This window comes from Parastagonospora nodorum (assembly GCF_000146915.1).
Source record: "Parastagonospora nodorum SN15 chromosome Unknown scaffold_1, whole genome shotgun sequence".
In the NCBI taxonomy this organism is placed as follows: domain Eukaryota; kingdom Fungi; phylum Ascomycota; class Dothideomycetes; order Pleosporales; family Phaeosphaeriaceae; genus Parastagonospora; species Parastagonospora nodorum.
The window spans coordinates 2,365,764-2,383,967 of NW_001884549.1; the positions used below are offsets into that span (position 1 = coordinate 2,365,764).

Sequence of the window (18,204 nt, forward strand, 5' to 3'; positions counted from 1 at the left end):
GCCCCAACTCAACCAAACTCCCACGCACCCGCAGACATGGCTCGCCTCAGTGGCCTGCCGTCGGAACACCACCACGAGGGCCCTGGTGACGCCCCACGACGCAAACGGGGCCGCCCCAGCAAGAACCAGACATCGTCGCAGATGTCCCAGTCCCAGTCCCAGTCCCAGTCCCAGTCCCAGGACGTGGCTTCCTCGAGCAAGCGCACTGCCTCGCCGCTAGAGCTGTCACAGACGAAGCGTGCCAAGCGCGTGCAGGACGACGACGAGGACCAGATTGCCGAAGAGATCCAGCAGTCGTTCTCGCGCTCACAGCGTGGAGACACTATCCACGTCGACACGCAGAGCAGCACCTCTACCACCACCCGCCACAATGGCCGCCGCCATTCCGAGTTCCCAGCCTCAGTCGCTGTCATGGACGACGACGACGACGACGAGGAAGACCATCTTGCACCCGAGTCGGCGCAGGCTTCGTCTGGCCCTCACGCCGCACCTGAACCGCATCGGTGCCGTCAAGCGCGACCACACGACCATGCGCCGTGTTCGTCACTCGCTGCCCGCCCAGCTTGGTGTGGAGCGTGTCGACGAGGAGATCGACAACACCCACTTCCAGTACGCCCCCCTCACCGCCGTTCTCGACGGACGCACCCGCCGCCGTCTCCGCCGAAGCCACCTCAGCCAGGAGGTCAACAGCTACGAGGACCACCAGAAGAAGGACAAGAAGCAGATGCTGCAGCTCCGCGAGCAGCTGCAGGCACAGGACGCCAAGATCAAGGATCTAGAGTACCGCTTGGAGGCCAGCCGTCTGGGCAACATCGACGTGAGCACACCCGAACTGGCGCAGGAGCTCAACGAAGCCCGGGAGGAGCTCAACGCTCTGCGTGCGTCATCGCTGTACAACGGCAGCGAGCGCGAGGACAGCCGCGAGATGAGCATGTTCGACGGTCCCGCAGACATGTCCGACGACGAGGGCCAGCCAATGATGTTGGTCCACCCAGACGAACTCAGCCTCTCTCGCGATATCGACCTGATTGCCGACCCCAAGGGCAAATACTCCCAGCGTGTCGAGGAGCTCTCCAGCCAGATGACCTTTGAGACTGTTCAGGAGGTCTCCCAGTTGGTTGAGGATTCTCTCATCGAGGACGACACTGCCATCCCAGACAAGATCCAGGACCAGGCCGTGGAGCGCTACGAACGGGAGATCCAACAATACACCCGCCAGCTCGCTGAGTCGCAGGGTGCTCTTCGCGTTGTCACCATCGCGCTGCAGAACCTGCGCTTCCTCGAGCACGGCTCCACGAGCAACGAGATTCTCGTGGAGCTACGCCATAGCTTTGACGACCTTCGCCTGGAGATTGAGCGCTTCTTCCCGAACATGACTATTGGCCTCACAAACCAGCAGCTTCTATCCAAGATTCCCGAGCTCTTCAGGGGTATCTTCGCCGAGGTCAAGGAGAAGATCACCCTGTTGAGCACCTCCCAGAAGACGGAGATGCTGTTGCGCCGACAGTTCGAGGGCGTCCTGGATCTTCTCGGCGATTCAGAGGACCGCGTCAAGGAGCTTGAGCAGAAGGAGTACAGCCTCGACAAGAGCAACGAGGAGAAGCAGCGGACCATCATGGATCTCGAGGAGCAGATCACCACATTGACCGAGCTGACTCAAGGCCAAGAGACTGAGCTGCGTGACCAGACCGCTCAGATCGACGGACTCAACAGCGAAGTCGAGGAGAAGGACACCGCACTTGAGCGCCTTCGCGACGCCTCCGAGACCTACCGCATGGACCTTGAATCAGTCACGCTGACCGTCACCCGTCTCGAGACCGAGCATGAACAGACCATTGCGCGCATGGAGCAGGAGCACAGTGAGCAGGTCAGTGCTCTTGAGGCAGACCTTACTGTCGAGCAAGATGCTCGCGAAGCTGCCGAGACGGATGCTCTGCAGAAAGGCGAGTACATTGAGGATCTTGATCGTCGCATCGAGAGCCTAGAGGCAGAGGTGGAGAAGCTCACCGAGGAGCTCACCCAGCTCGTTCAGCGACTCACCCAGCAGACTGAAGCCCGCGAAGCTGCAGAAGAGCAACGCGACGAGCAGGCTGAGATCGCCAACGAGTACGCCAACACCATTGAGGGACTAAACGAAACCATCGTCGATCTTCGTGCACAGATCACGGAATTCCAGGACAATCTGGCCACCGAGCGTGCGCAGCGTGAGAAGACTGAGGCTGCCCTTGATGACGCGAACGAGAAGATTGAAGACCTCAACACCGCCGTGCATAACGCCGGTATTCAGGCAAACGAGCTTCGCGCCAAGTTGTTCCAGCTGCAACAAGAGAAGCAGCAGCAGATCGAGGCGCTTGAGGAAGAGTCGCAAGAACGCGAGGATGCCCTCAACAACCAGATCGACACCGAGCAGGAGGCGCGCATCGTTGCGGAGAAGACTGTCGAGAAGCTGAGCAAGCAGATTGAGGATCTTGAGGCCAACTTGGCGACTTACGACGTCGATCTGGTCAACATGACGGAGGCTCGCCAGCAGCTTGAACAGGACCGTGAGCAGCAGGTCGCCGTCCTCAACCAACAGCTCATTGATCTGAGGGCAAAGTACACCGCCCTGGAGAACTCTTCCAACTCCACCATCGAATCTCTGCAGGCCAACATCACCGATCTCAGCAACCAAGTCCAGCAACAGCAGGTTGAGATTAAGCGTCTCAACCAGGTGATTGCTGACAAGGATGACCTCTACGAGCAGGACACTACCCTGCTCAAGGAGGAGGTCGTCGAGCTCAAGGATGACCTTGCTGTCGAGCGTGCCGATAACGAGAAGAACCAGAAGGAGATTGCGTCTCTCTCCCAGCGAGTCGAATCCGAAGCCAACGAGCTTCTCTCTATGATGAACTCGCACTCCAAGGAGTCCACGGCCCTGCACGCCACCATATCCACTCTCGAAGCGACCATCAAAAACCACCAGTCCAACGCCGCAGAGTTCGCCGCCGAGCACGAAGAGACCGTCACCACTCTCGAGACCGAGATCGAAGAGCTTAAGGTCATGGGCACTGCGCAGATCGAAACCATCAACACCCTCACGACCCAAATCGAAGAACTCAAGAAGCGCTTCGCCAAGCAAGAACAAGACACGCGCGAGACCATTGACGCCCTCACGCTCTCCCACCGCCAACTCCTTGAGCAAAATGAAGTCCTCGCCGCCGCACTCAAGGCGCGCAACGCCGACACTCTCAAGGCTGTCCAGGACATGAAGGCCGCGCACGTCGTGGTCAAGGCTCGCGACGTTGATCTACGAAAGGTCGCCACGGGCAAGATTGTCAAGACTACGGAAAAGGTCAAGGTCGGCAAGAAGGGCAGCAAGAAGCGCATGACGACGCGCAATTGGCGCGATTCAGGCATGTTTGAGGAGCAGGAGGATGACGATGCGAAGGTTGGTGCGGATGAAGTTGATGAGGATTTCTTGGCTGCATAGATTGGTATGCCTGGAGAGTTTGCGCGCTGGCTTTTCTTGCGTAGACTCTGGCTGTTTTCGGTAGTAGATTGGGAAGCACGACACGACGACCGGCGGCATTGTTTTGACATTTCTAACGACTTGACGAAATAGCTTTCTCTGTTGGCTTTTCCTCGTTTTACCATGTTAATTCAGGTTTCATGAATGTCTTCAGTGTAGGATATTGGTTTTTGCATAGCGTCTTCGGGGTATAGGATACACACGGATAGGAAAATTTCATCATCATCTGAACCGCTTGGTACTTCTGATTGACATCCTATGTGCATAAATGATTGATACATCGTTCAGATATTATCGCATCGACAAGACGTATCTCCAGGGCTGCACGTGTATACAGGCGTATGCTTGGCACCGCCTCAGCTACACATGCGCATCTATGGATATATGCGCGTGTTCTCCCACACCAATACGGCCACATTACTTTACTCTTGGGAACTGCTACTGCGCCCTTTTTTCAACTTCACCTGGCAGTCGTGGGGCAAAAGGCGGTAGCCAGGTGTGACAATCCCGTGACCAGGCAACAACATGCGCCTTCCCGTTTGTTGTTGTGTGACGCTAGACTACTGGTTATAACAAGCTTGACCCAGGTTTTCCAGAGCCTGCGCTTTTGTTTCTCAGTCTCTCGGCTGGTTTGCTGATCTTGGGTTTCCGTACACGCAAAGTCGACACTTTTCACCAAGACAGTATTGGAGGAACCACTGAGGAGCCTCCCACACTCCATGACAACGCAAGATCCCGCCGACATGGCTTCCGATGTGCCTACCCATACGGTTTTGGATTCCTCTTTTCCCGTCCTGCTCCCCCGACATGATGCACTGTTCATGAACGATGCGGACTTTCAGGCTTTCATTAAACAAGAACTTTCTCGAACTCGCTTGGACGAACTAGAGGAAGAGCTCAAAAACATCGAATCAGCAGGAGCCCGACGGCCGCTTTATCATGCGTCTGTGAGTACTAACACTCTCAAGCGACGAGCTTCCTCAGAACCTGACAACAATCGGGCACAGAAAGCGCCATTCCTTGCGGGACTGGAGAAGCATGAAGTCTACCAGCGCACAACTGAAGACCTGTCTGCCGAAAATAAGACACTCACTGCGAACGGAGATGTCACCAACATCTCCTCTCAGAACGCTCTTGTCGACCTCTTCTACGACCTTGGTGAGAACACAGCGGGCCGTCAACTGAAGACCTTGCTTGACGCAGCCTGGAAGGAGGATGCGGCACTGACATTAAAGATCATCTTTAATGCACGCAGCATCCACTTGGGTAAGAGCAATAGGGTCGCTGCGTACAAGGCTTTCGGTTGGCTCGCACAAGAACACCCTCTTACGCTCCTCACGAACTTGCCATGGCTCGTGCGTCCAGTCATTGCGAAGAAGGCTCCCAAGTCAGATGACGGGGAGACGGAGAAGATGAGTGTAGACGAAAATTTCGATACGATCGGAGTTGAAGAAGCAGGTCCGGACAAAGCTCACGATGTCCGACATGGATTGTCCCATGGCTATTGGAAGGATCTTCTCAACCTTGTCGTCTTCGCAGCCAACGATCAGCTCAGGGTTGACGGTGATCCGGATGCGCTTCTCATCAAGAAGCCAGACAACTCAAAGGTGGGTAAGAACAAGCGCAATTGGGATCAGGCCACCGCAAAAGAGGCCAGGCGTACGTGGAAGAAGGATCAAAACAATCGCGTCCAGCGTAAAATCATCGAAGACCCTTTCTATCGCGCTCTTCACTTCACCGTCGCCCGACTCTTCGCCAAGCAGATGAAGGAAGACAAGGTACTTCTAGACTCAGGCAAGAAGTCCGACTTGAAGAAGCTGTCCCTCGCAGCGAAATGGTCGCCCACTTTCTCCGAGTTCCACGACAAGCACACTTTCATTCTATCGTCTATCGCAGAAGCTCTATTGCCCGATCCGATCTCAAACTGCTCTCCTCGGGACAATCGCGAGCACTACCTCCGCCTTGTCCGTGAGGTCTACCGCAAGGAATATGCTTCACCACTTCGCAAGGCTCTCAGTGTCGTCGAGCGCGATATCGCTGCCAACACTTTCAGCAACATCGAGTACAGCCGTGTTCCTTCGCTTGCCATGGATCGCTACACGGGCCTCTTCATGAAGAAAGACATGCCGCGCTTCAAATCATACATCGAAGACGTCGCAAAAGGCACCGCAAAAATCTCGGGCGCGACTCTTCTGCCATCAACCCTAATTGCAAAAGCTCGTTCCCTCGCACGCCAAGCATCCAGAAACGAACTAAAGGGTATGAAAGCCCTCAAACTCGCCGCCGAACTCGACATTCAACGCAACGTCATCGACGGCCAATGGACTACCCTCGTTCAGCGCGTCCGCGATGCTGGCACCTTGACCTCCTCCATCGCCCTCTGCGACGTCAGCGGCAGCATGGACGGGCCTGTCTTGAAAGACTCCTCCGTCCCCATGGACTCTGCCATTGGGCTATCTCTACTCATATCCTCCGTCACCGCCGCGCCCTTTGGCGGCGGCTTCATCAACTTCTCCTCGTCTCCCACGTACCTGACCATCAAGCCCGACCAAGGCCTTGTCGACACAGTCAAGTACATGGAGTCTACTCCATGGGGCGGCAGCACGAACTTCACTGCCGTCTTCGAAGACGTCATCCTCCCCATGGCCGTCAAGAACCAACTAAAACAGGACGACATGGTCAAGCAAGTCTTTGTCTTCTCAGACATGCAATTCGACCAAGCGGATTCACGCACGGACCGCTGGTCTTCTGCCTTCTCGCGCATCAAAGCCAAATACGCAAACGCTGGATACGTCATGCCGCGCCTGATCTTCTGGAACTTGGCCGCAAGTGCGACGGGCAAGCCGGCTACCGTAGACGACGGCGATACGAGCCTTGTTAGTGGGTATTCGCAGGGCATGCTGCGCGCGTTCCTGGAGTCTGGGGCGTTTGAGCTTGGGGAGGAGGAGGTCGAAGTGGAGATTGAGGGCGAGGACGGCATGGTCGAGATTAGGAGGGTGGAGAAGGGGGTTGATCCGCTGGAGACGGTGAGGAAGGCGGTGGGGGGGAGGGCGTATGGGATGTTGGAGGTTGTGGATTAAAGGGTATGGGGTTGAGACGGTATGTTTGTGTGATTGTGTGTGTGCGTAACGACTTACGAGGCTGAGCTTTGGAGTTGACAAGAGAATAGAATGGAATGAAATGGTGGTAAGGTGTATATGGCTTTGGGATTCTCGTGGCTTTCACCATTTTCAGAAACCTCAAGACAGTACTATCATCATCAAAACTAAACTTGAACTCAGCTCCATTCGAGAAGCAATCATTGTTCACAGATTTTTTAATAGTTCAAGGTATTGCATTTTCACAACGCGATAAATCGTTTTCGTTTCGTCCCAACACGCAACAACTCAAATCGTAGATCCCAACGCCATATCCAGAGAGAAAGGTATCATCGCGCGGGAGAAGTTACAAGCAAAGCAACGAAAATTGGGGAAAAGAAGTCTGGCATCGCGTATTGTCTCGCGTGGGAATTTGGCATCGAGTGGATGTGGGAGTGTTGTTCAGTCTTCGAACAAGTCGTCGAGGTCGGCATCGAGCCATCCCTCGTCCACGGGCTCGATGTGGGAAGTATTCGAGTTCGATATCTCGGCTCTGCGTTTGTGTCGCTGTATTTCTGCCTCTGCAGCGACGGCTTCCTGACTCTTCTTCTTCATCTTAGCCTGAGCAGTTTGTTGTTTCTCCCGCTCGATGTTTGCCTCAGCTTCCTTCTTCTTCCGCGCAATCTCTACCTCCGCTTCTTGCTTCTGTCGAGCCGCAGCATCCAGCCTCTTCTGCTGCGCCTCGGATGGCGCGTCGCGGAGTCTATGCGGGCCGGGCTTCTGCCACATTGCTTGCTCCTCGGCTGTCGCAGGGAGCTTGAACTTCTTGAGGCGCGCGGCATTCCACCACTTATCGAAGTATTCGAAGTCGGGGTAGTGTCGAGTACGAGCGTAGTCCTCGCGACGATAAGCGATGAGGTCCACGAACTCTTCCTCGGGTGTTTTCTTCGCCTTTGGTATCACCACGGTCTGAGCTGGAACGGCCGCTTGTTGCGAAAGCGTGAGAGCTTGAGCCTTTGGATTAATCTTCACCTGTGGTACCACCGCTGGCTTCGCTGGAATCGCGGCTTGTCGCGAAGGCGCAGGCGCGGGAGCCTGAGCCTTGGGATTTCTCTTCTTGTAGACTCTTCCACCGGCTTTTTCACGGACTGCAATCTTTTCCTGTTCCGCGTTCAACTTGCCCCAGAAGATGTGCCGATCGTCGAGAAGTTTCCTGCACACGTTGAGCACCACGGCTTTCCTGTACGTGTCTCGACCCTTTGCAATACTACTCTTGAGCCCTTTGAGATCGTTGCCTTCGGTGCAGCATTTATGGCCGCACTTGCCGTCCTTCATCGCGCACTTGCCCTCCGTATGGAAGCACTGGTACCGTCCAAGGCTGTCTGTCGCGTAGTCCTCGATGTTTTCCGACGGGTGATCAGGCAGACCCACGGAGTCTCCAGAGTACTGTCGCTTATAGTATGGTAACGCTGCATTCTTTTCGTCCGTGTAGCCCCAAAGTTCTGGCTTGCGTGGGAGTTTTGCCTGATCTGCGACCCGCTCCGTTTGGTAGTGTGCAAGCCAGGCATATTTGCTGGTCCGCCCACCGCCAAGTTCCTTCTCGTCGGCACGGTACCTGGGGGCCGTTCCAGAAAACCCGTTCTTCTTTTGCTCCTCCAGGGTGTCTCGGACCGTGGTCTTGAATGCTGGCAAAGGTGGAAGTTTCGGCGACTCAGCGCCCTCGGGGGATGGGCTGTCGTTGTCCGGACCTCGCGCTGTCTTGGCCGGAGGTCGGACTTGGCCAGGATCAATCTCGATGTCAGACTCTGCAGGTCGCTTCTTCGACTGACGAGCAGGTTCTGGGACTGGATCGGATACCTCGATGACAGGCTTCGGGGCATCGTTCACAATCTCTCGGGCAGTCTCTTGGACTGGCGCGAGATCTTCGGCACGACGCTCTACAATTGCTAGGAAGTCTTCCGCAGCCTTCCATGTTGGAGTAGGACCTTGCACAGCTGTTTCAGAGTCAACGGTCAGATCTATCGTGGTAGAGTCCTTGACGCGCCGGAGCTGTTGTGTGGCAGGATCAATGCTCCACGCGCAATCCTGATCGCCGACCAGCTGGACCCATTCAGCCTCTCGCTTCGCTCGAGACTTTTGATTCTCTCCCTGGCGTGGTGAAAAAAGTGTGTAGAGCTTGAGTTCTGCTATACGAAGCATCGCTGTCTTGTCCTTCAGGACAGACCAAGCCTGCCACCACTTCGGAGACTTTGGAGGAGTGACGATCATTGTCTTGTAATAGAAGACGAAGCCCAAGTAAATCTTCGAACGATCGTTTGGGCGGAGATGTCGCAAGCTCCATATTTCGCTTGGCTTGAAGGCCGGGATGTCGCTGTGGAAGTCGAAATGATAGGCCTTTGGGATAGCGGGAATTTGCGGAACATGGGGCTTCCTATCACCTATCTCCCGACGAGCGGATTCCAAATACTCGGAGGCTACTTCAAAGTCCTTCGACTGTGCGGTGGCAAAAGCTGCTTGCCTACCTCCATTGTACACTTGCCCGTAGGAGGTCTGGCCTACGACACGTGCATATTCGCGCGAGCTTGCGTCGTTGTAGCCGATTGTAGGGGTATGATGATGCGGTAGATGCGCAGCTTGCACAGAGTAGGGCTCAGTATGCTGCACAACGGGCTGTTCGAATGGGATTTGAGGAGAGGCAGCCTGCTTAACTCCGAACATCGCCTCAAAAGATGCGTCGGTTGGGGTGCCCACAGGCTCCTTGACTCCAATTATCACCGCATGGGGCTTGTATGGTTTACCACCTGCACACCGCTCAACCGTGTGCTTCTGGTAGCTCTCGGGCGGCACAACGTGGTAGAGAGCAAAGCGCTGGTCTACTTGTGGATATTGTTGCGCCTCGGGCAAAAGTAGGTTCGGTCGTCGTACCCGATTCGTATCTCGAGGGATGTACTGGTGCTTGGGCCGATCCAGCTTCTCGAAAGTCAGTACACTAGACGTCAAAGGGGGTGGGGGATCGAGTCTCACTTCAGCAGGAGGCTCCAGCACCGGGACTGGGGGCGCCACGCCGGAATTAAAACCAGGGAGGTATCGTGATAGTGATCGCATATACTCTGTGGTATCACGGCGAGGGTCGACTGGTCCAGCTTGCACGTCACGGCCGACTTGTGACGAGCCGACAATGGCACGCTTGTAAGAGGGAGATAAATCATCCACATACTTGCGCTTGGGAGCAGACATTGTGGGCTGAACGTGGTGTGGAGGTCCAGACATGGGGATGTGAGCTGGGCAAAGAGTGGGGAAAAGGCCACCTGTGGGTAGGAAGACTCGCGGAAGTTAGCACTTGGTTGAGTACTTTCGACCGTGAGTTGGTTTTCCAAGCCCCGAAGTTGTCGCGAGAGGGTTCTCCATAGGCGCGGGAAGAATAAATAGGGCTCGTGCGGTCCTACGCGCGCGCAGTGTATGGTGAATGGAGGTGACCCTGACGCTGTGGGGCCATGAGCTCTTACCAGAGCCTGGAAGAGGCCATTGTATGACGTAAATGGGATGTGAGAAACATTCGGCTGGTTGTGGTGGTGAAAGTGAAAGAAAGGTTTCACGTGGTCCGGTCCTGGTGGCCATCGCCATTCACTACCATAGTCTGGAGAGGACACACTATAAAGAGACGATATGAACAAAAGCACGATACGTCCTCGAGACATCTCACATGGACGTCTGGCAGCGACAATCTTGCATCCACAGTGTGGTAGAATTTGCATAGATTGACTTGGAATAATAGCAGATTACTGACAAAGTACACTAGAGAGGGTGAATCTCCCTGATAAGCGACACTCAGGCGCTAATTTAAAATGAATTCAGTGAAGGACGGCTTTCATATATGGTTATTGGGTCTAAATCGAGTTGTATGCACGAATAGGAAGAAAGTCTCGAGGACTAAGATCAAATTTCGTAATCATCGTTTCCTACGAGCACCTGAAAGAAGACAAATATACATGCAACATCGTGTCATTGAAGAATCTTCGAAATTTCAAGCACGAGACTTCTTCCTCGATGCGGCTCCCCCACGAGCTTCTCGACGCCTCTCGGCAGCCTCATCCTTCTTGCGTTGAGTCGCCTCAGCCTTGGCCTGTCGAAGCAAAACCTCTCCGCGTGCAGTAGCCTGTTCGGGCTCAAGTTTCTCATACGTGATTGTGTAAAAGCCGACTTCCTTCTTCCTAGTCTTGGAGTTCTCCGTCATTTCCTTCCGCATGAGGGTGAATTCTGGGAACTTAGCGGACTTGGCAATGATCTCGGCCATGGGTACCATGCGGCCAGCTAGCGAAAGTGTCTTCTGCTTAGCAGGAATTCTGAACCATATCATGTTTTCATTCTGCTCGTCTTGCCACTTTGAGCCCGTCCAAGCGCCGATACTGTCTGTGTTCAGAGCGATGTGGGCGTCTTGTCGATCAAATTTGTTCGTCTTGCCGCCAACGTCTCGGTTTCGGTTGGTACCAGGACCAAGAGCAGATGCTATGTGTTTGATCTGGACCTTTGCCTTGTTGATGTTGTTCTGGTGAGCCTCCACCGTGGCCGCAACCTGAGTGACTGTCTCGTAACCAGGGGCCTTTTGCATCGCGGCGAGGTGCGAATTCTGGGCAGTCAACATGCGCTTTTGCTCTTGATTAGCTAGAGTATCGAGCATCTTCCCATGGTCTTGATTACGCCATGTCCTGCTCCGCCCAATCTTCGGCGCTGATGTTGACTTTGCGACTCGATCCTTCCTCGGTCGTGTCCTCGCCGAAGGCTTCTTCTTTGGCGATACCATCTTCTCTGGTCTGGCCGTTGATGTAATTTTGTCGGGCTCTGGATCTTTTTAAACCTTCATTTTCTTTGCACGAGGAGCTGTAACCTCCTCGACGCCGATTTCCTTGTCGTCTCTTTCGGCAAGCGTATCTCGATGTTTACGCTTCATACGATGTGCAGGCTCTTCGACGCCTTGAGATCGGGGTTGTCGGCTATCATTTCCAATAGCCTCGTCATTCAAAGCCGGCGGTGAAGAGGCGCGAGAGGGGAAATCTTCGTGCTTTCCCTTAGTCAGGGCTGGTATGGAGAAAGAGTTATGCTGAGGTGTGACATCAGGGGGACCAGGCTGTGCGGCATCCTCGTCATGACAGTCGTCCAGCGTTGTAGTGTCGGCGTGGTCGAGGATGACCACGGCTGGGACGATGTAGATCTCTCCGGTTTTTTGTGAACTGGAGCTCATGAGTGGAGCCAAGTTGACGAAGGCCTCAGCAAGCAATTTGTCTTGTGGAGGGGGTGGAGATGTCGAGCTAGAAGAAGTAGGACGTGGGGGGCTGATCGGCAGTGGAGCTTGATGAGGCGCGATCTTGCAGCACCTGTAGTTGAGGTGTGGAAGAGAGATGCTCAGACATAGCGCCAGAGGTCTCGGTGGGAGAAGCAGGAAGTGACATGTCATCTGTGGTTGGAGCAGGAGTTGATGCTGGAAAAGGTTGCGTGGATACAGTAAAGGGCCTGTACTTCCTAAGCGATGTTGGAAATATGGAGGAGGCAGGCGGCTGCCTTTGAGAAAGCAGGCACGTTGTCTCGACACAGAGCAGTTCGCGCTAACCTGTTCGGGTAAGATCGAGTGAAAGCGTGAAGTGACGAGGCGTTGTATTGCAGAAAAAGCCGTGTCAATTCTAGCACTAAGCGAAGAAGTCTTGACTTTTCGCGGTGAACAGATTGTGCAGGTAGTTACCTCTACCCGTGGAGCACTTGTAGACATGGATGAAGGTTTAATTTTGTCTCTCGTCGTTGTTTATAGGCGCAGCTCTTCTATCGTATGGTCTCGAGCATCTGAGTTATCTACACATACATGGTTACCTGAGCAGCTATACAGGCCAGTGGCATCGGAAGTGTGCTCATGAATGCGCCGCAGATGGGTCGCAATATCGCTAAGCGCTGAAACCTGGAAAGTCAAACAATCAGTATTGATTATTCGCGTGTTGGCAAAGAGCGTTAGGAATCTAGACATAATGAGTTCCGAGGTAAGTGTGTGTACCTTGCTGAGTGCGCGTGGGTTTTCCGTGGCTAGTGCCCCAACGCCAATCCAAGGTATATCGCGACACTATCAAAATATTGTTCCGCTGAGTTTTTGAGACACCAGTATATAAAATCTGCTCAGCCGCTTCCATAGCCCCTCATCTTGCTCACATTTCTGCACCACGCAGACTAAAGTCTTTTCAAAATGTCCCAGCAAGCCACTTCCGATCTGTACTCCTTCCTCTCTATTGTCCCCGATCTAGCTTCCTTCCTCGGGTTTGAACTCACACCTGCTGAACCGTCAGATTTGAACGACATTTGCGGTATCTGCATCAGGCCATGGAATGAAGACGCCACTTCCATCGTCAGCCTGCCCTGTCATCATCTCTTCCATCACGGATGCATCGAGCTGTGGCTCACCGAAGGCGCGGAGAAGGTAGCGACCTGCCCAATCTGTCGCCGAAAACTTTGCATCAGACCGGACCCTGAAGGCGATGGACATTTCTCCATCCCAATGGAGCACTTCGAAAATCCCGAGAATCATTGGGAGGATATGAGCGCCAGTAGAGATTCACTGTCTGAACTGCTACCTACCATACACTTAGCAGTTAATACGATATGGCAAGAACTGGTGGACGAAGCTAATTCGGAGCTCTGGACAAGCTTGCTGGTGGAGCGAGCCATTGTCTTTGATGATCTCGAAGAGAATTCGGGACCTGACTGGCAGCATTACAGCGGAGAAGGAGAAACTGAGGGGCATAATGGGCGAAATAATATGGTTGAAGAAAATGAGGTTGATGAGGTAAGACCAACCGGGCGTCACTGGGCTTACTTGATCATGCACGCCCTGAAAAGGTTCAGATCTATGGACCGAACGGGACTTGCGGAGCCATGCGGTAGCATGGAATTTTTAGTGTTGGTCGTAACCATGCAGCTGCTGTGGCACAGAGCCACTGAAGCTAACCTGAATACTACGGCGCTAGTTGTCAAGATGGATACTTTCGCCGATTTCGAGGAGCACGCAGATACGCGCACAATTTTTGAGGCTTATCAAGCCGTGGGTCTAGGCACGTTGATTATTGAGGCAGGGTTAGTTTCGCAATTGTCGGACCTTACTGTTTGGTAGTTAGTGTTTAGAACGACCTCGCAATGTTACATCGCGTTTGCCTCGCCGTTGCATCTAAAAGTAGCCAGCGTTGTTTCTTGTGCATTGTGTCTAGACGCGCCAGTGTCAGATATGCACCGTGCCTTCTTTGTATTTTCTTTCGTTGCTCGCGCACAGTGTTAGTCAGCCCTTAAATAGAATGTATGCCATAAATGTCCCATGGAGAATCATACAAACTTAGGTCAACGAGTATGAGTCTAACCGTTACATCCATTGTCCGCGTTGCTCAACGAGCCATATTCGACAAAGACTACCAGGGCAAGTGCAGTGTAGATCCGGCCATGCTGGCTCGTATTGCACTACCACTCAAGCAGCGCATACGTTCTGCCGTTCGCGAGATGTCTACAGCTGCCAGGATTGGTCCAGTCGATTGGGAAAGACTGGTTTTTGATCCCATCATCGCCGAGTTTCATATTGTCGAGGACCTTGCTGTGTCTGTTGCAGATGCAGAGTACATCGTCCTGATCGCAACGGTCGTTATACTATCTCACGAGATCCTTCTTCTACCAGCCGTCAACGTTGATATTACTACCCGTGGCTTCCTTGATCGGATTTTCTGTGATTACATTTGTTGAGCCTACAATTAGCTCCAAGCTAATAGAACATCTGAAAACGGAACAGCAACGCTTGGAGCGTGCTGATGCAGATATCAATGTCTTGCGAGCAACATGGAGGCTTCTAGGTCTGATATCACACAAGGACTTTAGATCTGCTACTTGGTCTGAGGAAATAACCTCTTACTCGTAATCCAGCCGATAAGGACTTAGTTGAAGCATCTAGTCAGCTACCAAACTCCACGGACAAGTGCTCACCTCCGTCACTTACATATCCGCGTGACCTACGTATCGAGGTGTTCCTCAAGGCTGGTTTCTCATGGGACCTTGACCTTGTTGATTGTATCGTTGAGTCTGAGGGTCTTGTGGTGATCAAGACTTGCGTCGGCATATACATGCAAGTCGAACCAGGTTTTGTTGTGTCAGAGGTCTACGGCCCCTCGGACACAGTTACCGTCAAGCGGCACAAGGGATGCGAAACGTCTCTTGTAGGAACTATTGTTGTTCCTCCAGGATACTCCTTCCATGGGACTGAGGTGGAGTTCGTGGGCGAGATGGCTGGAGATTCAGGCGAGACAATGATTGAGACAAAGCGGGCTGTTCTCAACGTTTCTAGCGGTCAGTACGTCGTTAGGCGCAAGAACTGTCATTACAGCGTGCTCATCGAAAGCACGGAGTGTTAGCTGCACTACGCGCTTCTAGTTCAAGTTGATATGGTGATTGTTAGTAGCCTTGAAACGCCAGATTGGTGTTAGATGAATCTTCCGCTAGACGCAATGCATATCATGACATCATTTTGCCTCAAATAACGCGACCTATTCTTCTCATATCACCAACGCTGTATGCGAATGTAATGCATTTTAAACCAACCTTAAATTCCAGCCTTATCATTGCGCTGTTTCGATGTTCGCAACTTGCGGAGTAAATCGTCCCTCAAGTGTCCGTGTCCCGACGCGTCTCCTCTATGAAAAAGAACAACCCTGGCTTTTCAAAAGAATCAAACGCGCTCCTGTTCTGTTCCAGTCCTGTCCTCGCAATGTAGCATGCTGCCCATGCGGTGAAGTCTTAGGTCCAATGGCTCGGCCAAAATTTCCTTGCGACGCGGCGCAATCTTGCGCGCAATCCCCTGCCCTCTCTCCCCTCTCTGCTCTTGATCACATCGCCTAGAATATATCGGAAGGCATCGGTGGTCATGTGCGGGCGTTCTCGGTAGGTCCACGGTGCTACCACAATCGGCTGTAATGGCGTGACAAAGAGACCGTCTTTGCTCATCTCTTGACAGAGCTTCTCTGCTAGTTCGGCACTCATGTCTGATATGAGGCACCGGAACCAAACAAGAAAGTCGTCCCTATCTGCTTCCGCCATGATGATGTCGCTATTTTCGATAGCAACTAGTGCGGCTGCAGCATGGACGCACAAGACGAACGTGTCCCTATGCTCGCGGAAGATGGGTCGCAGGGGACCATTGACGGTCAACAAGGCGGTGTGTATGCTCGTGCACACGTCGTACCAATTGAAATGGCCAACGGCATCTAAGTTGTCAGACTCCCGTTTGATCACCAGACCGGCGACTATGTCCATCGACATGAACTCTCCGTTCATAAACACCCACGTAGGTCGCTGATCGTCTGGATCTGTGTCCAACTCGTTCTCCTGCTCTGTCTCTTGCTCTACAGTATCTGTATGCTGGTTTTCGAGCTCTTCTTCGTGTAGCAGGTCGAGCTGGGCTGGCGTTAGAGGGTCTGCGATGAATAGTGTGCGACGACAGATCGGGCAGGTATCGCGCTCAGGCCGGATACCCGAATGCCAGATAAGGATGCAGGATTGATGGAAGAAGTGTCGGCATGGTAGCAGGAAGACTACCTCCTTGGAGAGGGCCAGATGTTGACATTCGCTTGCTGAAGGTGGGAGACTGATGTTCTCGAGGCAAATGCCACACCCTGTGCCTTCAGAGGGCAGCACGGTGACGGGGTGCGCTGGGATGAGATGCCGCTCGAGGAAGTATTCCTGGCATGGAAGCTCTCCATTCGCGTGAGTCGAGCCGCAGTGGTTGCAATGGTGATGCGCGGCTTTCTCGGTTTGCGCCATGGCTATCAAGTTGAGCGCTTTGGCTGTTGGCATTGGTGCGCTTCTTCCGGGTTCTCGCAACTCTTGGTTTGTGACGGGCGATCAAAACAAATGAGAAAAAAAAGTGTCGCTGCCTAGTCATGAGGCTACAGCGAAAATGGAAATCGGGTTACAGGTGAGAGTGAATACTGACGAGAGGGAACGCCTTGAGCACGTGAAAGGGACAGTAGTGAATGTATTGGTGAGAGTGATGTAGTGAAAGCACATGAGATTCTCTTGCATGTGGAGCATGAATCCGATTGCATGTGATCATATTGTTCATACGGGATTAGTTGAGGCAGGATAGTGTGCTCATGGCCAGGTTGTAAGCATCTTGCGCAACCTTTTCGCAATCAAGAACCCCACTACGAGTCGTCTTCCATATATTCTTCTCCTTCTCATACCGATCTTTCGACCAAAAAAATTTGCGGTGTAACTCAGCAAGAGAAGGGAAAGGTGTACGTGGGCCTTGTACCTTTGATGCGGCCACCTTAGTGACATTCATGAGACGAACCAGTTCGGCCCATGCAACAAACTTGAGGAACGCATCGCGATCGCAGAAGTATCGGCTTTGTTGCGATGGCAAGTTCCAACCTTTGAAGAGTTTGATGGAAGGCTTGATTACTTCGCCGAACCAGTCGGGCTCCGTGGAAGTATGTGCTTGCCACTGCTGCCAACACTCATCCGCATGGACTTCGATATAGTCTTTGAGAAGACGCAGCTGTGCAGCAGCGAACTCTTCTTCAGACTGCAAACGCGCGATCTGGCCTCGGATTTGAAACTCGATACGCACCTCATCATGTCGTCTAGTGTGTTGAGAGCCAAAGATAGCCTTGCGATCCGTCTCCAAGCAGTCAGCTAGATCGCGCATGCATAACGCGAGACGGCAAAGTGGGCATCGACCGATAGACTCATCGCGAATTCGAAAATCGGCGATAAGGCACCCCTCGTGCAGGAAGTGACCACAGCCAGGCAGTCCGATGGCTCTCCTACCTCGGTCTCTATGCGGTTGTTTGCACAGTGAGCAGTTACGCAAAGGTGGTGGATTGGCGCGTGAGCATACAGCAACGTGCCGAAGTAGGAACTCTTCCTGGTCAGGCAAACCGACCACAGCCTCAATCTCTTGGAAGATGGTAGAAAGGCGAGGTGAAGGCTCCATGCTTTTCTGAGAAAGTGAGCTTGGTACAATACTGATGCAAGCTTGCCTACCTGGCCATCCAGAGTATGACCCGGGTCTATTTCCCTCAAGCTCCCGGAGATACACCGCTTGGTAATCAATTCCAGCCACTGCGCCACCCACAAGCTCATGCCGATTTCGAATGGTGAATAGCTCAGCAGGTACATGCTGAGAAGGAAGTTCATAGACCTTTGGCAAAAACTGCTGCTCTTCATCCGAAGCTTCCGAGGTGTACAACGAGATCATACCCGGGCTTACTTCAGGATCGTCGGAGTAAAGAGAGGACGATCTACGAGGGCGTGCATAATATGAAGGCTCAGCGCAACTGGGTTTCTGCAATATACTGGCGCCAAATGTGTCTGCAAGAATTTTGGTACGAGTGGGTGTTAGCGAACAGGCCGAAGAAGCGGTAGGAATCTTGTACAATTCGCCCTCCGCGTCTCGCTGGACCTGTGACCAGATCGTCGCTGCAGATGCGTGGTGAATAGCCACTTCATGCTCGGAAATGAACGCATGAGAGACTTGGCCAGTGGGGAAGTGAGAAACTGGAGCGGTTCCCAAAGGCGTGCTACTAGACGACGCGGAAACACGCCTATCGG

The 18,204-nt window shown here is 53.2% G+C and overlaps 7 protein-coding genes across 7 annotated transcripts; 3 read left to right on the forward strand and 4 right to left on the reverse strand.

The window, feature by feature from the left end:
- Nucleotides 1-36: 36 nt before the first annotated feature.
- On the forward strand, nucleotides 37-3,469 carry SNOG_01073 (hypothetical protein; the record flags this gene model as incomplete). The annotated part of the gene is made up of 2 exons (XM_001791680.1): nucleotides 37-470; nucleotides 499-3,469. The coding sequence occupies 2 exons, from the start codon at nucleotides 37-39 to the stop codon at nucleotides 3,467-3,469; spliced, it is 3,405 nt and encodes a 1,134-aa protein (XP_001791732.1).
- A 782-nt stretch (nucleotides 3,470-4,251) lies between these two features.
- On the forward strand, nucleotides 4,252-6,588 carry SNOG_01074 (hypothetical protein; the record flags this gene model as incomplete). The annotated part of the gene is made up of 1 exon (XM_001791681.1): nucleotides 4,252-6,588. One exon carries the CDS (start codon nucleotides 4,252-4,254, stop codon nucleotides 6,586-6,588), a length of 2,337 nt encoding a protein of 778 aa, XP_001791733.1.
- A 459-nt stretch (nucleotides 6,589-7,047) lies between these two features.
- SNOG_01075 (hypothetical protein) lies at nucleotides 7,048-9,822 on the reverse strand (the record flags this gene model as incomplete). Its single annotated transcript, XM_001791682.1, has 2 exons — nucleotides 7,048-9,453; nucleotides 9,610-9,822. 2 exons carry the CDS (start codon nucleotides 9,820-9,822, stop codon nucleotides 7,048-7,050), a joined length of 2,619 nt encoding a protein of 872 aa, XP_001791734.1.
- Nucleotides 9,823-10,609: 787 nt separating this feature from the next.
- SNOG_01076 (hypothetical protein) lies at nucleotides 10,610-12,032 on the reverse strand (the record flags this gene model as incomplete). The annotated part of the gene is made up of 3 exons (XM_001791683.1): nucleotides 10,610-11,391; nucleotides 11,536-11,891; nucleotides 11,992-12,032. 3 exons carry the CDS (start codon nucleotides 12,030-12,032, stop codon nucleotides 10,610-10,612), a joined length of 1,179 nt encoding a protein of 392 aa, XP_001791735.1.
- Nucleotides 12,033-12,396: 364 nt separating this feature from the next.
- Nucleotides 12,397-12,595, reverse strand: SNOG_01077 (hypothetical protein; the record flags this gene model as incomplete). The annotated part of the gene is given in 2 exon segments (XM_001791684.1): nucleotides 12,397-12,417; nucleotides 12,437-12,595. 2 exon segments carry the CDS (start codon nucleotides 12,593-12,595, stop codon nucleotides 12,397-12,399), a joined length of 180 nt encoding a protein of 59 aa, XP_001791736.1.
- A 213-nt stretch (nucleotides 12,596-12,808) lies between these two features.
- On the forward strand, nucleotides 12,809-15,005 carry SNOG_01078 (hypothetical protein; the record flags this gene model as incomplete). The annotated part of the gene is made up of 3 exons (XM_001791685.1): nucleotides 12,809-13,692; nucleotides 13,959-14,326; nucleotides 14,521-15,005. 3 exons carry the CDS (start codon nucleotides 12,809-12,811, stop codon nucleotides 15,003-15,005), a joined length of 1,737 nt encoding a protein of 578 aa, XP_001791737.1.
- Nucleotides 15,006-15,387: 382 nt separating this feature from the next.
- SNOG_01080 (hypothetical protein) lies at nucleotides 15,388-17,299 on the reverse strand (the record flags this gene model as incomplete). Its single annotated transcript, XM_001791686.1, has 2 exons — nucleotides 15,388-16,433; nucleotides 16,795-17,299. The coding sequence occupies 2 exons, from the start codon at nucleotides 17,297-17,299 to the stop codon at nucleotides 15,388-15,390; spliced, it is 1,551 nt and encodes a 516-aa protein (XP_001791738.1).
- Between the last annotated feature and the right edge of the window lie 905 nt (nucleotides 17,300-18,204).